Source organism: Amblyraja radiata, chromosome 4 (genome assembly GCF_010909765.2).
Source record: "Amblyraja radiata isolate CabotCenter1 chromosome 4, sAmbRad1.1.pri, whole genome shotgun sequence".
Classification (NCBI taxonomy): Eukaryota; Metazoa; Chordata; class Chondrichthyes; order Rajiformes; family Rajidae; genus Amblyraja; species Amblyraja radiata.
This window is the reverse complement of record NC_045959.1, coordinates 54,843,492-54,871,276: the sequence shown is the minus strand read 5'-3', so window position 1 is coordinate 54,871,276 and position 27,785 is coordinate 54,843,492. Positions and strand designations below refer to the sequence as shown.

At 43.7% G+C, this 27,785-nt stretch overlaps 1 protein-coding gene and 1 long non-coding RNA gene across 3 annotated transcripts; one reads left to right on the top strand and one right to left on the bottom strand.

Moving 5' to 3' along the window:
- Window positions 1–11,982: 11,982 nt before the first annotated feature.
- LOC116972109 lies at window positions 11,983–13,284 on the bottom strand. Its single transcript, XR_004411722.1, has 2 exons — window positions 13,106–13,284; window positions 11,983–12,127 (listed from the first exon to the last, which is right to left on the bottom strand). It is a non-coding gene; the product is annotated as an uncharacterized LOC116972109 (long non-coding RNA).
- Window positions 13,268–23,777, top strand: osr2 (odd-skipped related transciption factor 2). 2 transcript variants are annotated; one of them, XM_033019459.1, is made up of 4 exons: window positions 13,268–13,661; window positions 19,998–20,713; window positions 22,652–22,751; window positions 23,402–23,777. In XM_033019459.1, exons 2-4 carry the CDS (start codon window positions 20,058–20,060, stop codon window positions 23,474–23,476), a joined length of 831 nt encoding a protein of 276 aa, XP_032875350.1. In that variant the 5' UTR covers window positions 13,268–13,661; window positions 19,998–20,057; the 3' UTR covers window positions 23,477–23,777. The 2 variants fall into 2 exon arrangements, with proteins under 2 accessions (XP_032875350.1, XP_032875349.1); XM_033019458.1 differs by having other exon boundaries at window positions 13,270–13,661; window positions 23,320–23,777.
- Window positions 23,778–27,785: the final 4,008 nt, after the last annotated feature.

Here is a 27,785-nt window from a genome sequence, read left to right as displayed (position 1 = left end):
GACTCGACTCCTGGGGCTCGGAGGCTCCAGCAACGCAGCCGCAGGTCCGGTGGACTGGGACATCGGGAGCTCGCGGGTCCGGGGGGAGAGAGAGACCGCTTCCCGGAGCTCCCGCAACGCGATTTCTCCAGCCCGTGTCGCGGGGTTTGGAACGACCCGGAGCGGGGACGTACATCACCCGGCACGGCTTCATGGCCGTGGGACATTACAGCGCCCGCCGGGGGCTCCAACTTCGAGACTTCTAGACCGGGAGCGGGGCCGTAAATCGCCCGGCACGGCCTAAAATGGCCGTGGGACTTATCATCGCCCGCCTGGGGCTTGGACATCGGGAGAGACATGGAGAGCAGGGGAGAGAAAAGACTTTTGCCTTCCATCACAGTGGGTCCACTGTGATGGATGTTTGTGTGAACTTAATTGTGTGTATGTCTGTAGGACATTGTTTTTGTTTGTATGGCTGTGGAAACAAAATTTCGTTTGAGTCTCACTGGGGCTCAAATGACAAATAAATTTGTATTGTATTGTATGATGGCAACATTGTTGCAAATGTCGGGTGGATGACTGTGAGATCCCATTGTGATGTCATAGCCGCAACTGCCAGCACTGAAGTGTTGAAGTGATTGTCAAAGCGGATTTAGTAAACTTAAAATGTGATAACCAGTGAAATATAGCATCACTCTTAACGAACATAATACAAACAACCACAGGTCCATGGTGAGGAAGGTGGTGCAATTGTTTTCATGCTATTGTGTACCGTTTTGGCGTAGTTCCTTGAGATCGCACGCATGCAGACAGGCAGACGTCCAAACAAGACGAGAGTTTTAATAATATATAGATAGAAGATTACACAAAGTACAGGATGGACTCAGTGGACCAGGCAGCATCTATGGAGGGAAATGTACAGACAGCATTATGGGCCAGGACCCTTTTTCAGGTCTCGAATGCTCTTTAGAATGACATTATTTTTCTTATTCGTTTTACTGTGAAGATGACTACTAATTGGATACAAAAATAGAAAGATCTATTAACTAGATAAATTGTGATCCCGGGATTGTATTGGGTGGGTCAGGACATTCTGTTGAGAAACTTCGCAATCAAATCAGCTAGACCTGATAGAAGTATATTAAGTTATGAGAAGTAGTGATAGGGTGGACAGTCAGAACCTTTTTGGCAGGTTGGAAATGTCAAAGACTAGAGGGCATCGCTTTAAGGTCAGAGGAAGGGAATTTAAAGGAAATGTGTGGGGCAAGTTTCTTTACACAGAGAGCGGTAGATGTCTGGAATGCAATGCCAGGGGTGATGGTGGAAGCAGAAACAATAGTGGAATTTAAGAGTCTTTTTAGTAGGCACATGGATATGCAGAGAATGGAGGGATATGGATCAGGTACAGGCAGAGAAGATGAGTTTAACTTGCCTTCATGGTTATCACAGACATTGTGGCTGTACTGTTCTATGCTCTGTTCTATGTCCTATGCTTTGTGATGCACTCTTGTTTAATGGGAAGCCAGCCTATTTGTTTAGAAAAGTCTACAATGTTGTTTATTTTATAATCTATTAATTTAAATCTTAAATATTTAATTTAACCACATTTAAACATATTCAAGATTAATGTTTAATAAATACTATTTTATTCGAATTGATGCAATTCACCAACACAAAGAACACATATTTTGTTTGGAAACCTAAGAGACTGCAGATGCTGGAACTGAGCAAAATACAAACTATTGGAAGCTGGAGTAACTCAGCCGGACAGGCAGCATCTCTGGAGAGAAGGAATGGGTGACGTTTCGGGTCGCGACAATTCTTCAGACCCTGTCTGTATTGAATTAAATTGAATTGAATACTTTATTGTCACATGTGACAAGTCACAGTGAAATTCTTTGCTTGCATCCCTAAGGTATACAGTAGTCACCACATGAAGTACGCAGACAATATAACAAAGTATTCCGTGCCAGGGCCACCTTTATTCTCTCCCCTTCCCCTCCCCCTCCTTCACGGTGGCCCCACCCCACGCCGGGTCCTCCTTTGCTCGCGGCAGCGCATCCTCCGACTCCCACATGGCCCATCCTCGACCGCCAACATCCTCAACAACGCCACACCGATCTCCTCCACGGTTGCTGCCGGGTCCCCTCCTGACGCCTTCACACACCGACTCAGGCTCTGGCCACTGGCTCTGTTGACCCAGGCTCCTCCGACACGCGAGGCCCATCGTCCCACAAGGGCCAGGCTCCGACCCGCGAGGCTCCGCTGCTCGACTTCTGTTACTGTTCTGTTCTGTTTCGGGTTGAGACCCTTCTTCAGACTGAAGGTCTGGTTAATTGGCTTGGTATAAGTGTAAATTGTCCCTAGTGTGTGTAGGATACTGTTAATGTGCGGGGATCGCTGGTCAGTGTGGACTCGGTGGGCCGAAGGGCCTGTTTCCGCTCTGTATCTCTAAACTGAACCCCGTCCGGCTAGCAGGGCTGTGTAGGGCCGAGTGCCGGGACACGGTGACATCTGGCTCTGATCTCCACAAAGCCAATCGTGTATGGAGCAGCGCCACAGATCAATGGGCCTCTGGTGCTTGGAGTCGGTCCACAGACACAGAGAGGAAATTGGATGTTATCCGGCTTTTTGTGTCTATCAGTGACTTGGAGAGTGGGCTGGACAACGAATGACACAGCTGGTCGCGGATTCCCACGCACTTATGGGCATGTCCCACTGAGGCGACTTTTTAGGCGACTGTCAGGAACTAGTTTTACTAGCATTCACCTACGGCACCTTGTGACAACCTATGACAACCTCCGACAGCAAAAATTGTTGCCACTGTCGCTTGTAGTCGCCCAAAAGATCACCTAAGTGGGACAGGCCCTTCAGGCAGCGACTCGGTGCATCCCTCAGGCTTGGTCTCTCGCAATTTCTCACACCCAACTCTCACCCAATGTTGGCAGCCCTGCTATGAGATGGAGAGTGCGGAGGAAAGAGGTGCTGTAAGGGCAGTCCACGTCTTTCACCAGCTCATTGGAATTTTTCCCAATTCCATAATGACTGTCTAAGAACTTGGCCCTCATTAGACCTGGCGTCTCTCCGCCGTAAACGGAGTTCACCTCCTGGAAGCTCAACTTGTAGACCACCCGCTCCTTCTTGAAACGGATATAAAACAGCTGTAAACCGAGTTCAGTTCAGTCTGAAGAAGGGTCTTCTCTCCAGAGTCCCTGCCTGTCCCGCTGAGTTACTCCAGCTTTATGTCTAACCTCAATTTCAAGAGTTAAATAAAAAACACAGAGTGCTGGAGGAACTCAGTGGGCTAAGCTGCATCTGTGGAGGGAATGGATTAGGAATTGTTTCGGGCCAGGGTTCTTCTTCAATAGGAAGGAACTGCAGATCAAAGATACTAGAGCGGAAACTAGTGTCTTTGCTGCAGATCACGCATGACATTCTTCCGATTTTATTGTTTTCCTATTTGTCAATTTTTTGTGCCGATTATTTGGCGGCCAATCAACCACTGTCTCTAAGGGGTTGCGTCCAATCACCGACCATCTTCCCTTAAAATTCCCGTCCAATCAACAAATCGGGTCTCCTCCCGTCCAATCAGCCGCTGTCTCCAAAGGCATTGTGTCCAATCACATAATGCGCTGGTCACTCGGCGGCCAATCAGACACAGTCTCCTAGGCGCCTTGTGATCAATCATCGACCTGCTTCCCTCACCGAAGCAGAGGATGGCTGCAGCCAACACACAGAGAGAGAGAGAGAGAGAGAGAGAGAGAGAGAGAGATGCAAGAAAGCAGCTATGACATAATACACAATAAACTATATTATAAATACATAATAAACAGGTTATGCATTCTTGTACACTTACATGGGTATGACCGCACATTAAACCCCCCCCCCCCCCCCCCCCTTCCTTCACAACCTCAGCCTCACGGACCTTAGAGTACCCCTAGTTCCTAAAACCCATTTCCATCACTGGTTCCACATTGTGCTTTCATTGGCTTCTTCCTGACTTTTGCTGCAAAACGGTTTGCAGTGAAATTTAATTCCAACTTTGAAGTTTCTTTTGTGCAAAAAAAAAAGAGCAAAACAGATCTTGCTTACCCTTTCCAATTGGTTGTAATGTACACTGCATTGATTGTCCAGGATGTTTAGTTTTGGTCGTTTGACCGTAAAACAGCCCTCAGACAGAGTGCAATGGCAACGGCGAAGGGCAATGCCAACATTTAATTTACCCTTCGTTTTTACTGAAGGAACCGGCCACTTCATGTGTGATAACATTTACACATTCCATCCTCAATCTGCAAACACCCTGAAGTCCAGATGATTTACATTATTTAATCCGGTCCAAAGTTTAATAATTTTCTCAAACCTGATAACAGATTTAATTTGTGGGAAGGAACAGCAGCTGCTGGTTTACACCAAAGATAGACATAAAATGCTGGAGTAATTCAGCGGGACAGGCAGCACCTCTGGATAGAAGGACTGGGTGACGTTTCGGGTCGAGACCCTTCTTCAGACTCAGATTAAATATGTTTAAAACAAAACAATTGCCTCACTCCCCGGATAGCTGTTTCTAATTGAACGTAATTGATCAGGGGATTCTGAACATGCGTTGTTATAAAATGCCATATTCATTGCAATTTCTCAAACTATATCAGGTGTCTTTGCCAAGTTTTTGAATTATGATTGGATGTGAAAGGTACTCTTAATAATGAAATGGTTTGATATTTTAAACATTATTCGTAAGGGACACTCGGGAGTATTAAAATCCACGCCTCGTCTGTTCGTGTTTCCCCTTCCACGTTGAAGGACCAGAGAAGATCTGGTGATGTTTTTTTCCAAGGGAATAAATGAGTTGGTGATAAGAGCGGGACAGAATGATGCTTTGGAAACAGATTGTTTTGCGAAGTATATAACACAGAGGGAATTACATCATTTTAACTCCTCGACACGGTTCTTGGCCAAAACAAACCTCTCATTGAGTGTTTCACATCAGGGGATAGTTCGAACCGTTGTGTTGCAACGATTTAGCACTCATTTCCAACGGCGCTTCGAAAGTCGAAAACCCTGATTTATAAGTGTGGGAAGGAACTGCAGATGCTGGTTTACACCGAAGGTAGACACAGAATGCTGGAGTAATTCAGCGGGACAGGCAGCATCTCTGGAGGGAAGAAATAGGTGACGCTTCGGGTCGGGACCCGAAACGTCACCCATTTCTTATTTATAAGTGATGAGTTTCATTAAAGTAGGTGTGTGAGCACCTCAAGTGGAAATTAAATTACACAGAGAACATTCGTTTAGTTTAGACACAAAAAGCTGGAGGGACGGGCAGCATCTCTGGAGAGTAAAGGAATGGGTGACGTTTCGGGTCGAGACTCTTCAGACTGGTTAGTTTCGTTTAGAGATACAACAGGCCCTTCAGCCCACCGAATCCGCGCCGACCAACGACCCCCGTACACTAGCACGACCCCACATCCGAGGGACAATTTTACAATATTACCCAAGCCAATTAACCTACAAACCTGCACGTATTTGGAGTGTGGGAGGAAACCAGAGCACCCGGAGGAAACCCACGCAGTCACGGGGAGTACCTACAAACTCCATACAGACAGCACCCGGGGTCAGCATTGAACCCGGGTCTCTGGGGCTGCAAGGCAGCAACTGTGCCGCTGCGCCTATATGTATGGAGCCAACCCATTCTAATTTACCAAAAAAAGATTTTAAAAGTGCGGGAGTAATTCAGTGGGTCAGGCAGCGTCTCTGGAGAACATGGATAGGTGTTGTTTTCCGTCGCTTCTCCATGTTCCCCAGATATGGCCCGCTCAGCACTTTGGTCCTTCTGTGATTTTCTAGAATTGATTTCAAAACCAATTGTCTCAAAACCGGGATAGTTGTTTCCAATTCGACCGAAGGTTATTTTTAAAATATCCTATATTTATTTACACTCTTACTTCTCTAAGTTCAAATAGCCCTTGCTTTGTCTCTCTCCCCATTCCCCCCCCCCCCCTTCTCAGTTCTCCCACCAGTCTTACTGTCCCCGACATCGTTCTATCTCTGTCCCGCCCACTCCCCTGACATCAGTCTGAAGAAGGGTCTCGACCCGTAACGTCACCCACACCTTCTCTCCATAGATGCTGCCTGTCCCGCCGAGTTACGCCAGCATTTTGTGTCTACATCCTATATTATTGTAATGTCTCGTAGTTTACCACAGATCTTTGCCAAACAAAACCCGAACCGGGTAATTTGCGCTGACATTGACACGCGTCAGTGAGTCAGGAGCCTGTACCTACTATTGGAAAGTGTAAGCTACGCTTTTTCTCAAACGCATTCATAAAAGGAACTGAATGGAAATGTCACAATAATATTCCCTATCGTTTCCAATGTAAGCGGCAGAGGCAGGGCAGTCAACGTTTGTGTAGAAAAAATATTTTCTTGTTAATCTTAAAAACAACAACATATTTTATTCATGCGATTTCCCAAGGCGCGTTGCAAGTCCGCCAACATATTTTAGCCCTAACTCATCAAGAAAACCCGATTTTGTGATGAATTGTTAACAATTAGAAAGCCAGTTCATGCCTGGTTTTTCCCAAGTGTTGATATCCATTGTTTCCTCGGAAATCCCCTTTAAAATACTCCTTGAGCGCCGGTGATAGCACTTAGTTGATTGTCAATAGTTGTTATTCTTTAATAATAGAATGACACTGTAATGGATTCGGTAGACGTGGGATTCTTGACAATAACCCCAGTTTTGATTTACTGATAACGTTAATGTTACGGTCCACGTTTTAATGCCTAGTTTAAAGTGGGGAACAACTGAAAATGGAGACATTGTAGTCTAAGAAGGGTTCCGACCCGAAACGTCACCGATCCATGTTTTTCAGAGAAGCTGCCTGACCCGCTGCGTTAATCCAGCACTTCGTGACCTTTTGTGTATTAACCAGCATCTGCAGCTCTCTATTGCCACGGAGACAGATAATTCCCCTCTATCCTGACGAAGACAGTTGATCTTGATGGAAATATCTGAAGTTTGTTTCGCCAGTGGGTTACGAGATTTCATTCACGGCAAAGAGTCTGCGGTCTTGTTATCCCTGACCAGTTCTTGTCTGATATGGTTGAATATTTGTGTTCGAATTGTGGACCAGTGCATTAGTAACGGATCCACAAGTCTGAAGAAGGGCCCTAATACGAAACGTCACCTATCCATGTTCTCCAGAGGTGCTGCCTGAGCTGCTGTGTTAAACCTTGGGTTTTTTTTGCAAGATAAATGTAGCGCTTCGAACGAAGTAAGAATTCGCAAGACGCCTCCCGGGAGTGTTGTACACCAGACATGACACGAACCCACATAAGGAGAAATTGGAAAAGATAAATGGGAATTCTTTAAATGCTACTCACTGTCGCTGTTATCTAACCAAAAGTTGGTTAGGCAAATATGGTATTTAAATATATTTAATTTACAAACGAAAACCTTATAGAGACAAAACACAATTTCGTTTTAGTTACAAACATTTCATTGATTTGTATATATTTTTGCAGGTCAGAAAATGCTTGGTTGCCGAATGTCTTTAACAAAATTGGTCAGCGGGTCCAGATTGGTCCCAACATACGTGTTTTTTTTAACTACAAAACCAAATAATGATGTGAAACAGCTATTGTATGCATTCAGTAGAACACCCCCCCCCCCCCCCCCCTTCACTAATCAGTAATCTAACAATTATCCAAATAGTCGACCAGATAGCAGCAACTTGGCTAAAGAAAAATGTTCCCCAGTGTTGGATTAAATCACTATTTAACACTTCGATAATGCGAGGTTTATGGGGCAAATTATATTCCACACGTCTGCATTAAATACTGCTTCATAAAATAAGTTCCTTAATGGTAATTATGAAACGAACTGTGCGGTTACTTCAGCCGTAAAGAAATCTTTTGTTTCATTTCACTGACAAAGAAGAGTAAGCAGTGTGCTGCTCTCTGCAAAAAGAACGGGAAGAATCAGCGTGTTTGACTCTTTCTAACATTAGATCATTTTTGTTGTTCTTGTGCATTTTGTTTTAAACTCGAAATGTTTAAAGGACCTTAGGAGGATGGGGTTGAAACATGCAATCAGCAAATGTAAATCGTAGTGCCCAATGTCCTAGGCTAAATTTGACTCTTCATTCCAAAAAAAATCACATGTTACGTTTCGCTCTGGTTTAAATTTGTCGTGCATATTTTTCTTTTTACATCATTGATTTTCTTAATCTGGTATGCATTAGTTGAGTGGAAAATATTAAAGTTAGGTACGTTTTATTTTTTTGGGGGGGGTTCCTTTCGCTACTGGCCTTCAGTTTCTGTAGTGGCCGCTGGGCGGCGCCCCTGGGCTGGTTAGCTGCTCTCAGGTGCTCGTCAAACCTACCAGTTTGCAAGGTCCGTGAGACATGATTTCCAAATGTTGCCAGGCACCCAGTAACATTCTGATAGACGACTAAAAAGGCATTGCGGATTGAATTATTTTAAACGCCATCCCATAACTGTCATATATTTCAGGATCCAATGGACAAATTAATCTAGAGGCACAATAAAATGCAGAACTGGAATATCACAAAGTGTCTGTACGCTATCTCTCTTTCCTGTCCCTCCACCACTCCCCATCCCCATTCAACCCACTGCGCCCCCATTTCTCCCGTTATCCAATCCCTCCCCCGCCGTCCCTTTTCATCCATACACCACCTTCCGGCTTTACATTTCACTCCTCTTTTCTCCTTATCTGACACCTTTTTGTCTTATTTTCACCTTTCACCTTAGTCATTTACGTCACCATCTGCCAACCAAAGCCGCCTCACCTGTATCCACCTATCACTCACCAAGCTTTGTTCTACCCCTACCCCCCCCCCCTTTCTGCAATCAGTCTGAGGAAGGGTCCAGAACCGACACCACGCCTGCCCATTTTCCTCACAGATGCTGAGCCGCTGGGTCCCTCCATTACTTTGTGTTTTGTTCAAGATTTGGACAACTGCAGTTCCTTGTATCTCCCCTGTAATCATTTCACTCCGTCGCCTGAATAACTAATATCAAATTGCGTGTTATGTCTATTTATATCTGATATCTACTTTAGTCATTGAAGTTTGATCATTGGTTCGTTTAATCATTAATCACCGACGTGTTTCCACTGTAAGTTTGTTTACGAATCACATCAGGATTTCGTTTTACACCAATAAAAGACAGAACACAGCATTTACTTTAAATATATTTGTAATAGAAATTAAACGTGAACCAGAGAGACACTGAAATTATTTAATATTGTGCCTTGGTGGTGCATGCCCTGAGATAGTACCAGTGTATATGAGAACTGGTCAAATCACGTTACAAGAAGGATCCCGACCCGAAATGTTGCCTGTGTGTGTGCGTGTGTGTGTGTGTGTGTGTGTGTGTGTGTGCGTGTGTGCGTGTGTGCGTGTGTGAGTGTGTTTGTGCGTCTGTGTGTGCGTGTGCGAGTGAGTGTGTGTGAGTGTGCGTGTGCGTGCGTGCGTATGTGTGAGTTTGTGTGTGTGTGTGTGAGTGCATGTGTGTGGGTGTGTGTGTGTGGGTGTGTGAGTGTGCGCGTGCATGCGTGTGTGTGTGTGTGTGTGTGTGTGTCTAAAATATTTATCTGGTGGGCAGACAAGAAACCCTTCAGAAAACGATATAAGAGGTTTTCATAGCCTCCGTGTTCAAATGTTATTGGCGGGGTATCAGATCACGGCATGTAACATCTCTGAACCTTTAAATAGCAAAAATGCTTTGCAATTTCGGACTAGTTAAAACAAACTTTTTGTTTTAGATTTGTGAGTAGTATATCATATGATATGTGCGGTTTTGATGTAACATACCCAATGCGCCGCACTACTGATCTACCTCCCACATCATGTAACGTTGCACAATTTGCAAGCTATTTAGGACGGAGTCCTGCATGTGCAATGGATTAAAATCTGTAACATGCTAAATTTCATCCGTAATTTTATGGATTGGATCTGATAGGCGGATGGGTGGAAGGAATCTTTGGTCAGGAAGAGGGCGAGTTGTTTATTGTGATAATGGAATTAAGTCGTTTGGGTTTTAAACGGGAAAACTCAAGCATCTCTCGGTCCGCCAAGGGATCGCAGTCACTGTTTGTTCGAAAGGCAATCGATTTCCCCCATCAACAAAGCCTCATGTCATAAACAATTGCACTTGCCTATTCTAAACCACTTGGTCATGAATCGGATATATTATGTAGAGCGAAATTATCGGTTGATTCTAAAACCGTGCATGAACCAAAACAGCTGGCATCTATTAAAAACAGTTAAATGGATTAAAATAACTTTATACCAATCACCAATTTCTGCAATATCGTTTAAAAAAATGCAACAATAACATTAAGTGTGTTTTAAGCTGTTTTGGTTCAATGAATGTTTCTCCTACCAGATAGATGCAAATAGAGTATTTATTTAACATGTTTAATCCTCGCAATACTAAATTAAGAAGGAAGTTTAATAATGCTGTCTACTTGGCGAAAAGCGATCTGGCAGTGTGGCAAATGTCTGCCTACTTATATATATTTGTCTACATTTAGTAGGAACTTGGGAGTAGCTGTCCAATCTAACATGTATTACCGATGTCCCGTTGCCCTGGAGGAAGTGTCGAGAAGCCTTCTTCAACTCTTGGTTTGATGTGGGAGAACTTCACCCATGCCGCTGGGAGTTCCAGCTTTTTTTTACCCGGCGGCGATGAAGCGCCGGCGACACATGAACCATCGATGGTTGATACTAATTTAACATGCTACTGGGTCTGAGATATATTGATTTACATTCTGTATTCTTCGTGTAAATTATATCGGGCTTGGCATTGGTTTCAAGTTTTATTTTTGAAATATTGGCGCAATGGCTGTGCACATCAGCCCAAGCACCCTGATCATTACTGAAATATGTACCCTCATTCAGATGGCTTCGTCTTTTGATTTAGGGTCAAAACTCAGCACTAGAATTTAACGTACTGCCTAATTTTGCAAAACTATCCACTTCTCCCGGCGCAATGGACCAGTTTAACCAAGACCATAATTGAAACAAAAGATGCAAAAATTAAAGGGTAATCCTTTTGCCAAATGTCACCTGGCCTACAGGAAATTCGCAGATATCCCGGAGAAAAGTGACCTCAAAACATTACGCTTGTGGTTACTTCGCCTTGAGGCCGATGTGCGCTCAAGGTGCCGGAGGGTAAGTCCATCCCTGCCTTTCTGTCTTTATATAAAAAATGATGCCAAGTACAGGCGAGCCGACGTAATACTTTTCCGTTTCCTAGTACCCAAACAGAGCAGTGGACAGATTTACAGCCCATGTCCCTTGATGTCAAGCTTCCCAAACTCCACTACAGGATAACTGCAAAATCCCAACTACTGATTAAAGAAAGCCATAGATCAGCGATACCACAATTGCTGGAGTGTCGCCGCTATCAGACAACTCCCCTGAATACCCACTTCGGTCAGAATTAAGTTCCTTGTCTTCAGTCCCCGAGACTTAGCACTAAACATAACTTCGTTTCTCCCTGGCGGTGCGAAATTCCAGGGGGGGAAATATGTATTCTATGAGTCACCGTGTAGGATTGTGTTTAAAAATAAGACGGGTTTGATTCAGACTTTTATACCGATACAACACAAAATCTCAAGTAAACGGCGGCGTCCTAACTACGGCAGCAGTGGTGGGAAAGGTTAGGTTCATCAGAAAATGTAATGTCGGCAATTAACCCAGGGCCGCAATTGAACTGACAGCTCCTTCTGAAAACGACGGGTCATTTGCAGGGGGAGGAGTGTGGGGAATTAAGACTTTTTGAATTTTTGGGATTTCATTCTGAACGAGTCATTTTCACTAGTGTCAGGTCTATTTCCGAAGCCGCCGCACAGCTGCATATACAACAGATTATTTTAAGGCCATTAGTATATTTTACTTTCCTTAAAAATAACTCAATCCTTGTTATTCTACCAATGCCAGACGTTGCGCAATATTTTGGTTTGATTTCTTTGAATAAAACAATACTGTTTTTTTAATTATTAAACAAGAGAAAGAAAGTACAGATTGTTCGCAGTGATGGTCCCTCTGTTGCGATGTCTTCATTTGGAGTTGTGATGTCGTCAGGTGAAAATTAAAATAAACCATGAGAAGACTCCGGTCTAAAATATTAAAAATAAAGTATTATACCTTCTTTAAGAATTCCTTCTAAGAACACATAGAATCGTTAGAATATATAAAATTAAAACACAACTCAAAATATGCGACCGCCTTCCGTAATAATCTGGGTAACATTGCCAACCGCTTCGCCGGCCAACCCAACGATATTTCAATATTGTACAATTCAAAGGACCATCGTCCACTCAAATGATGGACGTGAGTGCAAGTATTTTTTTTATCAATAATCAAACTGATTACTTTTTGAAAATAATAATTTAATTTTCGAAGTTTGTCGAATACGCCTGCACTTTAGCGCAGCTAACGTTGCAGATCCCGCGTCTTGGGCGTCCCTGTCGTTCAGGACATTAAAACAAGATCTTACTAGTTTTGTTTTAGATTTAAATTAACCTCCAGCCATAATGCAATAAATGAAATCACCCCCTCCTCCCGGAATAATAAAAAAAAACGCCAAACAAACGCCCACCCACACGAAGTACATCAAATGAACGCGGTGATATGGAAAGGAGGTAAAATTAGCAGATGCATAAAAGTTAATTGTCCATCCAGTTCCCAGGGTTGGGTTGGCCGGCGGAGCGCTTGGCAATGTTACCCAGATTGTTACGGAAGGCGGTTGCTTCGTTTGAGTTTTGTTTTCATTTTAATGCAATTTCTATTCTTGTGGTTTAAAAATATTAACATTAGTCTGCGCTGAGTAAAGATCCGCGGGCACGTTGCCTGTTTCTGAAATAGTCTGTCAATTAATTGGCCTGAGATAAGGCTTCTTAAATGGACAGCTTTCTCCCTCAGGTTAGCAATATTAAAAAAACGGGTTTTAAAAATTTGCGAATCTGTTCTTTGTTCATCTGGATACCCCAAACCAGACTATTTTATTTCTTCCTTGGATTTTTTTTTTCAAGATGGATTTTTAAACCATTTCTTGTACTCATATGTAATAAGAGTTTTCTTTGACACAACATTACCTCTTCACTCCTTGTTTCACTAAACACAAGGCAGCACCCCACCACCTCACCTCGCCCGCACTACGTTTTGACATCCTAGACAAGCCCGTGTTTTTAAAAAGACTGCCGTCCCTTTAAGGACGTGTTGCTATCCAAACAGCAGTAAACACATTACTGAGACATTGAACCTATGTCAATAGTCACTGCTGGAGTTAATCATGCCCCCGGCTGTGCGCAGGCGCGATGCCCGCCCGGGCTATAGTGAAATGTGATGGTGCTTGGAGACTGAGTTCAGAGGGAAACCGAGAGGAAGAGAGTCCAGACTCACCATCAGCCCCCATCGCAAAAAGTCTGCAAACCCTGCTCTTCACACCTCCCAGCACCCGCCGTCCCCCTAAAACAAACCTTGCCTGGCGGAGTATGCAGTCGGCAGTCAGCGAGAAGTTGGGAAGTTATTCTTAACTCGCCTGAATGATGCGCTCCTGACGCTCTGGATTAAAACACAGTGATTTATTTAAGACGTGACTATTGCCCATCGCTGCAACTGTTGGAAAGTTTGGAACCCCCCGTGTTACCGGTAAGTATTGTGTTGTATATGTAGGTGAAGTGAAAGTCGGTGCAAGGAAATTCATTGCAATCGCCTTTGCAATGTACTGGATTTTCTCGAAATGTCAACGGTGCTGACAGTGGATGGGTATTTATTCGGGATGGAAATCTACTTTGCACAGTTCCCATCTGGCTGTGTTGCCTTGTTACTCGCGATCTGTGTGTGCGTGTAATGAGTGGCGGGCGCGCATATACAGTGCAGCTCTGCCCTGAAGCATTTGCTCTTTCGCTTTCCTCGTCAAAGCCAGGAATTGATCAGCGCAGGAAACTAACAAAACAGTCCGGGATCGGGCCACACTTGTACAACGGCTATCAATTCTCTCTCTCTCTCGCTCCTGAAATCTGCGGAGAGGGGAAGAGAGAGAGAGTTGTAGCGGGCGCTGTGTGTGTGCATGGGCGAGAGGGAGACGTGGGATCTGCCGATATAGACAAACTACTAGTAAAGACCAACAAGAAAGCGCCTTGGTTCATTAATTGACTATTAGTTACAATTACGCCGAACCGAGGCTTCCAGTTCCCAAAGAAAATCGTTTTTGTTATGTGTGTGTGTGTGTGTGTGTGTGTGTGTGTGTGTGTGTGTGTGTGTGTGTGTGTGTGTGTGTGTGTGTGTGTGTGTGTGTGTGGGTGTGGGTGTGGGTGTGTATGTGTATGTGTGTTAGCACCAATCCTAACAAGCCTTTTCAATCTCCACACACCTCAAAGTGCAACAAGCCCATTTGTTTCTTACTTTCTTGTAAATTGGATTAGGGACGCCATTAGCCATAAACGGCCTCCCCCACCCCCATCTCCAATGTTTGCACAATTCATATTTTATAAAATATCACAGCCATAGTGTCCACCTTTGAATTCCAATTGTCAGCTACATTCTTTCTGCTAAACGTGTGGACGAGTATTTCACCTCTATAACATTCCCAATTGGATTGCACAAACCGGGAACACTCTTGTCATTGTTAAAACTATTGGAATTGTTTTGCAAATTGCCCGTTTTTCTCACATTGTATAAGTTTCCGCGAATTTGAGCGCTTCGCTCAGGGGCGAGTTGACTGGGATCCTCGCGGTCCAAAGCAAAACCTTCCAACGACCAAGTTAATGCGACCGTTCTGGAGATCCTTTGCCGCTGCCTTGGTCTGCTCTGGCATTGAGTTGGGATGGTGGCTTGAACAGGAATGGGAAGAGGTGTTTCCTACAAACCCAGTCCAGGAGTTGTAGGAAACATTGACAAGAGCAACGCTCTCATGACACTTACAACTAAAACTCAGTTCATGGATGTTGTTGATGACAGGTTTTGGCTGTGAAATGCAATTTGTGTGATCATAATTAGGAACTCGCTCCTAAAACCAACCGACCAATACATATTTTGCACCTTTCAATCCAGCTATGCTCCCAGACCCCAAAAGAAGCAAAGACTGGGGTATAATGGTTTATAGGAAAACATTTGTGCACCGCACACCACACACGTCGCATTTATTATAAAAAAACATGCAACACTGTTAACAATAACCACATTAGTCGTTTATGATAGGGAATCATAAATATAAACGCTGTTGACCTGCATCGTATATTTTATATGGCTGGATGTAGCACAGTGAAATGTAATTCCCAATTAACACGTTTGTACAATAACACTCAGATAGTGGCAGGTAAAGAGTGTGGTCGGCCTGTTGGCCTGCCCGTTCCGCACCTCGACGGGGAGATGGTGAAATAGGAGAAGAGGGAATGTTTGTAAAGACAATTATATATGTAGCGTCTAGGTTGGTCTGGGCTGTTAAATGTCTTGTCGAGTAATAATTGTAAGAGATTTGACAGAATACACCCCGGGCCGACTTTGGTTGCAAAATATTTAAGCAACACCCAAGAAGTTCTTTCCTTTGGGGTTTTTTCTTTAGTGTAAGGGGGAAGCCAGGGACCTTGTAATGAGGGAACAGGAATATGATGTACGGGGTTTGAGTACAGGAACAAGGGACAACCTTACAAGGGTCGAGATCTCAATGCGAGATTTCAGTGAATCCGCTTTGCTGTTTTACAGCTGTTTTGAGGGATTGTGTTACACACAATATTTCCCACAGCATAAACCGTCGACGGAGAGAACATAACGGAGAGCACAATTTGCAGTGAATTCTCCGTCTGGATTATTTAGTAAAATGAGGTATTTACTGTAACCCATTTAATGGAGGAACGGCTGTCTATTCTCCACTTCAGCTAAAAACATCGGCGAATCAATTAATTGCTAATAATATATTTGAATGCTAATAAGGAGATGTAACATAGCGCAAATAGTCGTGCGGTTAATAATAAAAATGGCGATGCATGAAATAAAACAATCTGGTATCGAAGAGAAAGTGAAATCTAACCGCATTTGGCTGCGGTTTAGACTGAACCAGGATACTCTAACGATACTAACCTGGATGGTGTGCTTGCTAATATCCTGCATTGCAATTTCAAGGGATGAACAACAAGCTCACACACCGTGAGCTGCTGAACAAAACAACCCCCTTTTGGGGGACCACGTTGGTTTCCCCTAAATATTTTGCACAATGCAGACTAGGGAGTTTTAACGTTCGATCGCTCCGGCCTTCGATTACAGAGGCCCAGAATCGAATATCTTATGCCAAGGTTTCCCACATACCAATTGAATGGGCGTGCTTTTGGCGACTGGGTTAAACTAACGTTTAGTGGAATATGGAGTATGTTTCTCGCTGCTTAAGGCAATAATGGCGAAGAATGTTAAGATCGATGCATGTGCTAAAGCATGATTCTTTGGGGATGCAGACATTTCTTGCGAGGTGCCATGATTGCAGTTAGCAGCAGGCGGGTGAAAGCACTGGGCTGTGTGGGAACATTCTTAAACAGGCTATTTAAGTGTAGCTGAAGTCCCCGGTGCTGTGAACTGAAACCGCCGGTGGCACCTCTCTCTCAGACACACGCTCACTAAAGCTCAGTTTGACACATACACACACAAGCACACAGATACAGATACACACAGATACTAACATACAAAATGCGCCACGCTGGGTTCCACACGCGCACACACACACATATACAAATATATATGCATATGCAAACTATACGATGCATAGTTTGCACGCAACAAAAACGCTTATCACCACCTCGGTGCACGTGATAATAAATTACACTAAACTAAACAAAATACACACATGCACACGGGGTTACACATACGCACGCAAGCGTATACACACACAAGTACACACACACACATACACACACCGATATAACCCCACCCCCCCCCCCCCATATATATCATTTTAGAGAAACATACACACATAAATTTAAACATCATAAACCTCACACGCTTACATGCACAATCACTGAAATATACACAGATGGAGACGTACATAACTCCCCTCTCCACCACACACACTGACCGACAACATACATCACCACGCACACACACTGACCGACAACATACATCACCACGCACACACACCTCACTATCTATAGACAAAGACTGTCTCTATTCTGGCTGAGAAAGGGATCCGTGAGTTAAGATGTTGCATTTATCAACCTCTCACTTCCAGGCATTGATTCTGACGCTAGGAGATGACATTGGGACTCTTTCCCGGAAAGGACACCAAGCAAAATATACACATTTCAACAGGTTGATTTGGGGGAACGTATTTCAGATAAATATCGCGTTTACAAAAACGTGTCAATTTAAGCAAAGAAGTCCACGGGTAACTCGTGTCAAAGGACAACCAAAATGTACAATATCAAAATGAATTTCGCTCAAATCATTATTTACTCAAAACACAAAGTTCTGGGTGTAACTCGGTCAGGACCCTTCAGACTTGCTGAAGTCCTCGATTGTTTTATTAAAGCGGAATCAAAGAAGTCTCGGCAAATGCAATGGGATCTGCAGTCCGAAAACTTGATTTAATCGCCTTTTAAAAATATCAATCGTCAATCGGCGCTTTATATCAATTGGTTGATATAGTCTTGGAGGTTTGTGAATTGATAGAAGGTGGGGGGGGGGGGGGGGGGGGGGGGGGGGCAGCAATTCACCCCTCACCCACTCGCCTCTCAGCAACACGGGCGGTTTAGGGTAATCTATCTGTATTGGGCTAGTTGACAGGTCGATGTAATCGGCTCGATCCTTTTAGGTCACTGAAGAGGAATTCGGTCTGAGCTCAAATTGAACACCCTGCGTTCACAAAGAGGGCAGATGTATATCGCGGGCCAGAGGACGAGTTGAAATAACAAAATAAACCATCGATTTTCCTGGCGGCATCTTCATCTAATAAACCGGCGTAAAGTCCTACTCTCATTGGGAGTGTTACTTTGAGCACAGATTTCTCTTTCCTCCATTTGAATATTCTCCAATTCTGTAAGCAGTTACAATCTGCTCTGAGAGAATCCTCCTAACTACTTAAAAAAGGGGCAGCAACATAAAGTGGGGTGGTGATAAAATTATAATTTCAATGTTTATCAGCGATAATGTAGCGATCATTTTTGATTGTAAATAAACGTGAACATAATTTCTTCAGTCTCCTCCTGAAATATTACATTGGGGACATTTCAGAATTATCATATTCCGTTTACTAAAATATCAGAACAAACATATTTTCCAAAATATTACCCTGAGTTTTTGGTGTGTCTCAGAAATGCAACTCGCGATGTGATGACTATTTTTTAAATAGTTTTTAATTATTTAATTATTCAAATTATTTCATTGATAAGGCGGATGGTAACAAAGTAATGGGGCAGAGTAATTTTCTGAGATTTTTTTTTGTAAAACACCAACATCAGGAACCTATAAGTATCTTACAAAGGGTGCGGAATTCCCTTTCGAGTAACACGAAATATGTTTCATTCTGCTGTCCAAAGCTGCCGAGAAGTAGGTTTGTTTAGCGCACGAGGCATTTGCTAGTCGCTCTCCCTCTCCCCATCCACCATCCTTCCACCCCCACCCCCCCTCAATTATCTTGATGAACGAGTTGTTCTTGAAGGAAGAAAAATAAATAAGTCTGCTCGGATCCCGTCAGCACTATTCCACAAAAGTCCCACCGCCCGGGGTTCTGTCTCCGCGGTGACACTGTATGCAACTTTTTTTTTCTCTTTTTAACAGTTTCTGACTAACTTTGGGGGTGGGTCGGGTCGACAAAAGTGCACTTACAGAAGAAGTGACCGCGTAACATCAAAGATGTCATGAAAGAGACATGGGTGTCAGTGGCTACGTGTGAGAACGCAGAGGGCTGGAGCGTTTTCACGGGACCGATGTAACGGGCGGGACGAGGGTTTGACCGGAGCGTTTTGCCACCGAGAGAGACCAAGGCGCCCCTACCTTCTACTAATCTCTTAACTTTTATTTACCTTGCTGGGTTTGGAAAATGTTCCATTTTATTTGCGCTCGTATCGTGTTTATTGACCGCATCGATCACCTCGTAAAGTTAAAGTGCTTAAGACATTAGATCTCATCCCATTAAAAAAAAAGGAAGTCGTGTAGGGGATTGCACGGGCAACGCTCATCTGCAACTCAAACCCTGTCTGCCATCATCTGCAAGCTCATTTATTTATTTCGAAGATGCTGTCAAAGATGTAAAATCATCAGATTCTGGTGGAGCGATTTAATTGCAGACAGTCCAAAATGTATGTTACAAAGGCAAGGCCCTCGATGAAACGATACCTACGTTGCTGTATGTTTAGGGAATGGTGTTAGTTTAATTTCAGACTTTTGATTGTCTCAAACAGTGTAAAATTCCTCTCCATTCTTGCTCTTTGATCCACTGTGAAAAAGAGATACGCAAAGTACGAACGCGAATGAGATTAGAACATTTTCTGACGAATGCACAGAGGTTTTCTTTACCCTGAATCAAGGTGAATCAAGAACCAGAGGGAAGACAGGTTTAAGGTTAGAGGGGCGAGATTTAATAAGAACCTGATGGGCAACTTTCTCACTCGGAGGGTCGTGGGTAGATGGAACGAGCTGCTAGGGGAGGCAGTTGAGGCAGGTACTATAACAGCATTTAGCAGACACGTGGACAGGTGCATGGAGAGGAAAGGGTTAGAGGAATATGGGCCAAACGCGGACAGATAAGACTAATGTATGGGGCATCTTGGCATGGACGAGTAGGGCCGAAGGGCCTGTTTCTGTGACTCCATGACTCGATTTGACCCGTATATGGCTTAAGACTGACGCAAACGTCAGCGGGACAGGCAGCATCTCTGGTGAGAAGGTGGGAATGGGTGACGTTTTTGATCGAGACCCTTCTTCAGACAATTTATGTCCTCTCGTGGTCCTTTGGGCCAGCTCGCTGAAAGACTGAATTGTTTTTATTTCTGTCTTTTCCAGACGTCGGCGGGTGCTCTTGCCCAGCCCCCCTGCTCCAGGACTGCGCACCTTCCTAGAGAAATGGGAAGCAAGACTTTGCCTGCCCCAATCCCCCTTCACCCCCCGCTGCAGTTGACCAACTATTCCTTCTTGCAAGCTGTGAACACGTTTCCGTCGGCCGTGGATCATCTTCAAGGTCTGTACGGACTTAGCACGGTTCAAACCATGCACATGAACCAGTGGACACTGGGCTACCCGCACTTGCACGGAATCGCCAGGTCTACCTTCACGGAGATGGCGGCCGCTCAGCGGTTCATGGACGGACGTTTCCCGTTTCCAGCGCTGCCTTTCAGCACGCACGTCTTCCACCCAAAACAAGGGACAGTCGCTCACATCATCCCCTCCCTGCAGAAAGACCGGCCCCGCTTTGACTTTGCCAACTTGGCTCTGGCGGCCACGCAGGAAGACCCGCCAAAGTCCGGAGACTTCCCCAAACTGAGTCCCGGTATAGCAGCGTCGCACGGGGAAGTGGGGAAACTGACCCTGGACAGAAAACCTTCCAGGGGGAGACTACCGTCCAAGACCAAAAAGGAGTTCATCTGCAAATTCTGCGGGCGGCATTTTACCAAATCCTACAATCTTCTCATACACGAGAGGACCCACACGGACGAGAGACCTTACACTTGTGATATTTGCCACAAGGCGTTCAGAAGACAAGATCACCTGCGGGACCACAGGTGAGTGAGTCACCACCACTCCTTGCCCATATCCACCAGAGGTGGGACTTGAACTAAGGCTAATCGACCGGTTGGTGTCCAATAAGTAGAAGGAGAGCACATCACAACGTATAGAAACAATAGAACTGCAGATGCTGGTTAATATACAAAAGGACAGAGAGTGCTGGAGTAACTCAGACGGTCAGGCAACAACTTTGGAGAACATGGACAGGCAACGTTTAGGGTCAAGACCCTTCTTTAGACTTCGACTTTCGAAATGTTGCCTATCCACGTTCTCCAGAGATGTTGGCTGACCTGCTGAGTTCCTCCAACACTTGATCCTTCCACAAATCATAAATTGCCGGAGGTTCCCTTCCACTTGATATTCCTCCAGAGATGCTGCCTGGTCCGCTGTTTTAGAGTCGTGGAGTAATACAGCACGGAAACGGGCCATTCGCCCCTATTCGTCCAAGCTATCCAAGTTGTCTCATCTAAGATAGTCCCACTTGCCCACACTGGAGCCGTATCCCGCTAAACCTTCCGTAGCCACGTACCTGTCTCCCGAGCAGTTCCTCCGGCACTTTGTGTTTTGTTCAAGATTCCAGTCTCTGCAGTAATCTGTGTCTCCAAATAGACAGGTAAATGGGTTGCTAAAATATTTAGCGTGTGGAAATATTAGTGGAAATTTATTTAAGACTCTGTACACGGGATTTCACGGAGATCTCTGCTGAACCGCAGAGGTCAGTGAGAAGACGGTTCCCATAAAAGGGATTTGTTATAAAGAAAGGTTTCCCTGTTTAATTTATCCTAACATTGAATTATATTCCGATGCATTTTTTTTGTGACACAATGCTTTCAATTTTGGTTTTGCTTTTCATTTACATTTGGTGGCCCTGAGTTTTTGGTGCGTCTCAGAAATGCAAGCATTCGTGAACGTTTCACACCTCAATCCCCTCCCACCTCAACCCGCTTCCCTGCCTGAAACGGCGTTCCCTGGGCTGGACCCGCAGTGCTGGCGAATTGGCAAGGCGGCGCGGCGCTTGCCCGGCGGAAGGGGGAGCTGTGTGCGCGCCTGCCGCAACTCCCTCGTATCCGGAGGGTGGTCAGAACAGGAACTACAGGAAGCCCGAGAATCATTAAGAGCAAATTCAAAACACAGCGAATGTAATCGACATATAAGTTAACAGGCCATGTATGCGTGTGTGTGCGTGTATGTGTGTGTGTGTGTGTGTGTGTGTGTGTGTGTGTGTGTGTGTGTGTGTGTGTGTGTGTGTGTGTGTGTGTGTGTGTGTGTGTGTGTGTGTGTGTGTGTGTACGTGTGTGTGTGTTGTGTGTGTGTGTGTGTGTGTGTGTGTGTATGTGTATGTGTGTGTACGTGTGTGTGTGTGTGTGCGTGTGTGTGTGTGTGTGTGTGTGTGTGTGTGCGTGTGTGTGCGTGTGTGTGTGTGTGTGTACGTGTGTGTGGTGTGTGTGTGTGTGCGTGCGTGCGTGTGTGTGTGTGTGTGTGTGTGTGTGTGTGTGTGTGTGTGTGTGTGTGTGTGTGTGTGTGTGTGTGTGTGTGTGTGCGTGTGCGTGGGCATGTGTGTATTTGTGTGCGTGTGTGCGTGTGTTTTTCATACGTTCAGAAGTCATAGGTGCAAATTGAGGCCATTCAGCCCACTAAACCTCTCCGCCATTCAATCATGACTGGTCTATCTTTCCCTCTCAACCCCATTCTGCTGTCTTCTGCCCGTAACCCTTGACATCCTTACTAATTAAAAACCTGTCAATCTCTTTGAAAATACATAAGGACGGCCTCCACAGCCGTCACAGAATTCCACAGATTTACCATCCTCTGACTAAAGATATTCCTCCTCATTTCCTTTCTAAAGGACACAGTCGTTGTATTGTGTGTGTGTGTGTGTGTGCGTGTATGTATATGGACTCATTACTGAGAAATGCCACTGCGTTGATTTGCAGATATATTCATTCCAAAGAAAAACCTTTCAAGTGCCAGGAGTGTGGGAAAGGATTTTGTCAGTCAAGGACTTTAGCAGTACACAAAACGTTACATATGCAGGTAAGTTCACAGAAAGATTCCATACAATTTTGCGCCTGGAACGCATTGCGTGGTGGTAGTGGAGGCAGATACTATCATGTCGTTGAAGAGTCTTTTAGATAGGCATATGGAAGTGCAGGGAATAGAGAGATATGGATCATGTACACGCAGGTGAGATCAGTTTAACTTGGCACAAGCATTGTGGGCCGAAGGGCCAGTTCCTGTTATGTACTGTTCTGTGTTCTAATTTAACCTCCATTAAGTATAAAGAATAAAAGTCTGACAAATCACAGGGGAAGTATTGTGGGTGATTTGAAGGGATGCGCGGTAGCGTTGGGACACTAGTTATTATGAGTCAATTAATTATTGGGAAATATATTAAATCAGTCGTTAATGTCTGATGAGTTTAGGTATATTTTTAAGACAGCGATCTTCCAATGAACAGTTTTATGACCTACTTTAAAACGAAAAGTAAACTTAAATATGCCATGGGTGTAGAACGCCAGTGTAACACGGGAGTTCACAATGGTATGGGAAATACATTTTGAGGAAGAGGAATTAATCCTTTGCTTACTTCAAATCTGAACAGGAATCTCCTCACAAATGTCCCACGTGCGGAAGAACCTTTAATCAGAGAAGTAACCTGAAAACTCACCTTCTTACCCATACAGACATCAAGCCTTACAATTGTGAGCAGTGCGGCAAAGTGTTCCGGCGCAACTGTGACCTGCGGCGACATAGCCTAACCCATACACCCCGGGCAGAATATTGAGCGAGTCGACAACCAAGCCACTCCGCGTTACTTGAATTTGCTGTGAATACCTGTACAAAAATAAATGAATAAATAAATAGCCCCCGCCCCCCAAAAAAGTACAAGCAATAATCGCACTCACGCAATTCAATTGTTTTATACATATTACGGTTCGAAAAAGAGCTTTCAAAAATGTGTATATAAAATGTTTTTTTTACTGTTATATTTCCAATCAGCAAACGAGAAAAAATGGAAAGCATGTGAATAATAAAAAAATAAATTTCTTTTATCATTAATTTATTTTTGTATTTCTTTCCGTCGGGTGAAAGTTTGTTGTCATTATAAAACAAAACAGAATCGACATTAAAATGAACACATTTATGCCCATTTACCAAACTGCGGCGTTTTTTAAATGAGAACAGGTCGCTTATTTTGAAAATATATTTTGGAATAATAACGCATTTCATCTCTCACCCAAAAAAACATTCCACTGGGACGAGATACATTGTCTTTCTCTTACGTAATTATATTGATCAAAACTTCTCATTCGGGATTGGTCGCAGCGAGCCGCCTTCTCAAACCAGCCACGTAGTTGTTCGGACGTAATTTGTTGGGAATTTATTGGTAAGAACGCGTCTAATTCACTGGTAATTTGAAGACGCGTTTCCTTTACGAACACTCGAGTCTGGATTCAGAAAGAAATGTTCTTTTATTCACGCATTCTGCAGGCCCCAAAATAGACTCCCAGTCAACTGCATATCAGCCACCGCGAAATTGTCCCGTGTTTTAATCCCCGATTCGGGTTATTCGGCATTTGCTGGGAATGTTCTAAACTGCAGGCATACAAATTCATTTCAGCCGTCTTGTTATTTTCTCCCCAAATATTTAACGTGCTGGGGTAATAACGTGGGAGAATGCAATTTACTCTTACAGTCCGACTTCTGTGCTGGAGGCTGGGGTTAATGAAAGAAGCTTTATTTCAAATCTTAGTTTTACTATTGTAGGCCGAAGATCATTGAAAAAAACCCACACAAACGCGAACACCTGGACAAACAGCTCCCAACTTCATTGTCGGGGCTCCAAGAAAAACAATATCCACTATATCCAACTTCCATTGCCAAATTAGCATTTTCTGTTTGGAAGGCCTTGATAATTTGACTACTTTATGATTAACTTTCATTTGGAGTTCTGAATGCCCCTCGTTTTATTGTAATTTCTTAACCAATCGGATTTTTAATCAGCTGTTAGGATTGTTTGCTACCTAGACCGCGTGTGGTCAAAGTTCAACCAGCCCATCTTGATATTACAAGTATATTCTGATTAAGAAATTGCTTTAATGTTAGCGTTCACGTTTAAATAAATGCACCAGCATAATTATCTATGGAAATCTAAATGCCTACATTTTAGCTTGAATTTTTATATATTTTACAAAACAGCCGTTTTGCAAAATCTATTTTACAATTTGTTCTGCTCTGCTCTGTTTTGTTTAACATCCACACAAATCTCCGACGACAATTACCTCTTCCCTTCCTTTCCCATATTAATAGTTCTTTGTGGTTTTATATACACGGGATCGTCGTTGTAACAGCCGACTAACCACAGTTTCTGCAGATCATATAAGGACTGGGACTGTTGGGAATAATTACACCGAGATGGCTTCACATGAAAGGAGTAAATGGAAAAATCAACTTTCTCTAAGGGGCAACCTCTTGCAGAAGTTATAATGTAAATATGTTCGGCTTTGGGGACATGATACCATAATTGGTTTGAAGGCAACGAGATTGAGTAGAGAAAAAGAGGTTCTTTATACTTTGGAGCGTTCAACTTCTTCATAAATCACTTCCTATCCCGAAATCAAAACAGTAGTGTTCGCTGTTTAAATTACTGTGTATACAATATTCCTCAAATGTTACGTTAACCATTTGATGACCCGCGCTCTCCACTTAAAATGTTCACTCTACTCAAAGGGTCCGAGGGCAGCCTATAAAATAGGTGAAAGGTTATGTCACAACCTTCACAAGTCTACAGGTGGTTAGGAAACACCTGTTGTCTTTTGTGGGTTGTGTGTAGGGAGAGGGTGGCGCAGTAGCTGGAGTGAGTTTTTACTGTGATCGTAAGATGCATTCTCACATCATGCGTTGATATGGGAGGTAAGTTCATCATTCATCAGGGAAGTAGTGACTCTTTGCATTGAGTGTGATTGCGGCCTAAATGCTGGGGATGTTGACCTGAGAGGAGAGGCTGGCGTTGGTTCGTTTATCCCTTCCAGTGAGCACGGAGGATTTTGCTGAGGGCATGGAACTGCGATTTGAAGTCAGCGTTGGTTGTATGTTGAAACAAAGAACTGCAGATGCTGGTTTATACCAAAGATAAACACAAAGTACTGAAGTAACTCAGCGGGCCAAGCAGCATCTCTGGGGAAAAGGGGTGGGTGAGGTTTTGTACCGGGACCGGGATCCTTCTTCAGACATTCATGTTGGGATCGGGCGCTTTCACCAATAATTTGAAGAGGCAACAATTGATGTGTAGGAGCGAACTGCAGATGCTGGTTTACACCGAAGATAGACACAACATGCTGGCTTAACTCAGCGGGACAGGCAGCATCTCTGGATAGTAGGAATGGGTGACGTTTCGGGTCGAGACCCTTCTTCAGACGGTCGGAGGAGAGGGAGATACCCTGACTCTCAGGCTGATGAAGGGTCTCGACTCGAAACATCACCCATCCTGTCTATCAGGCAATAATTAATATTTGTTCGTGGCTGAATAATATATATATATTTTCATTTCCCTTTGTCGTCAAACGGTCTCCCCATCTTAATCCTAAAATGTCGAAAGGCTTATTCTTGTAACATAACGACCTTCTTCACATTTTATGGTTGATAGAAGGAGCCATTTTACAAGGATGTTGCCCCTTGTGACTGTAAACTTCACCCGCGCCCGGCAAGGTTACTTTATCCTATTCCAATTAAGCTAATTTTAGTCCAATTATTAAATCGGGGGCTCAATGTACAAATTGTATATCTAGCCTTGTAGTGAGACTGTTTGTAAGCTATTATGAAAAATATTCTTGATATTTTTCTCGGAGAAGCAACGTATCCTAAATTTTAATTTAATTTAAAAAAGGATATAATTATTTGCACCTTAGGAATAATTCCGCGAAATATTTGAATTGTGGCGGCTGTTAAATTGGAATGCAGCCTGACCCCCCTTGTTTTTATTCCTGGGTTGTTTTGTGATCATTTTGGATCTATGTGGGTGGAGGGTGTGGAAGATGACATTCGGACCAGAGATATTGATGTGGTATGATTGCATCCCGGTTACACAAACCCTAAAGATTCACAACAGTAATCCCAAGACAATCTTGGTTTCTTGGTCCTCCAAAATATTCCAAATGGAATTCAAACTGGAGGTGGTGGAGGGAGGACTTAAGCCAGAAAGGTTTATTGGGAAGAAAGAGCTTCCTTAAATTTAGTTGCATCTGGTTGGGTAATACAATATACAATACAATTCAATACAATTCAATTTATTGTCATTTGGACCCCTTGAGGTCCAAACGAAATGCCGTTTCTGCAGCCATACATTACAAACAAATAGACCCAAGACACAACATAATTTACATAAACATCCATCACATTGCTGTGATGGAAGGCCAAAAAAACTTATCTCTAACTATAGTAGGGTGGAGATTATTCCATGCTTTAATTGTGCGGGGCAAGAACGAATTGCTGTATACATCTCTCTCAATCGTGCACACTGAGGCATAGATACATGTACGCAAAACATGTACGTATATTACTTATATACTGACACACACGCAATTTAAAGTTATTGCCATTAAACAAATAAAAAATAAAGGGGATAGACACAAAAAGCTGGAGTAACTCAGCGGGACAGGCAGCATCTCTTAATAGAAGGAATGGGTGACGTTTCGGGGCGAGACCCTAGCATTTAAAGGAGGTCGTGGAATCAACAGTACTGTTTTGATCCCACGATAAGAAATGGACTTGAACGTTTAAATTAAACCTTGTAACTGTAAGCCGCGGAGCCGTGGAGCAGAGAGGCCGTGTTCGGAACTATGCTAGGATTTAAGAATTACACGACGTACATTGTACATATGTGAAACACGGCTATTTGCTTAAGATTGATTTATCAGTCTTGTGCCATAAATTATAATCGGTAACACTAGGCATTTTAAGTGACGAGGTGAAAACGCCAGACCGATCAAAATCCATAAGTTGCAATGGCAGAGAAGAGGAAACGACTCGTTCTCTCGTATCATTAGTGTCCTATATTTTTCTCCGGGC

Bases quoted from the DNA above. Each gene is read 5' to 3' on its own strand.
- osr2 (XM_033019458.1), top strand. From the start codon at position 20,058: ATGGGAAGCAAGACTTTGCCTGCCCCAATCCCCCTTCACCCCCCGCTG. The intron at 20,714-22,651 runs GTGAGTGAGTCA...GTTGATTTGCAG, and splicing joins GATCACCTGCGGGACCACAG to ATATATTCATTCCAAAGAAA. The intron at 22,752-23,319 runs GTAAGTTCACAG...AAATCTGAACAG, and splicing joins ACAAAACGTTACATATGCAG to GAATCTCCTCACAAATGTCC.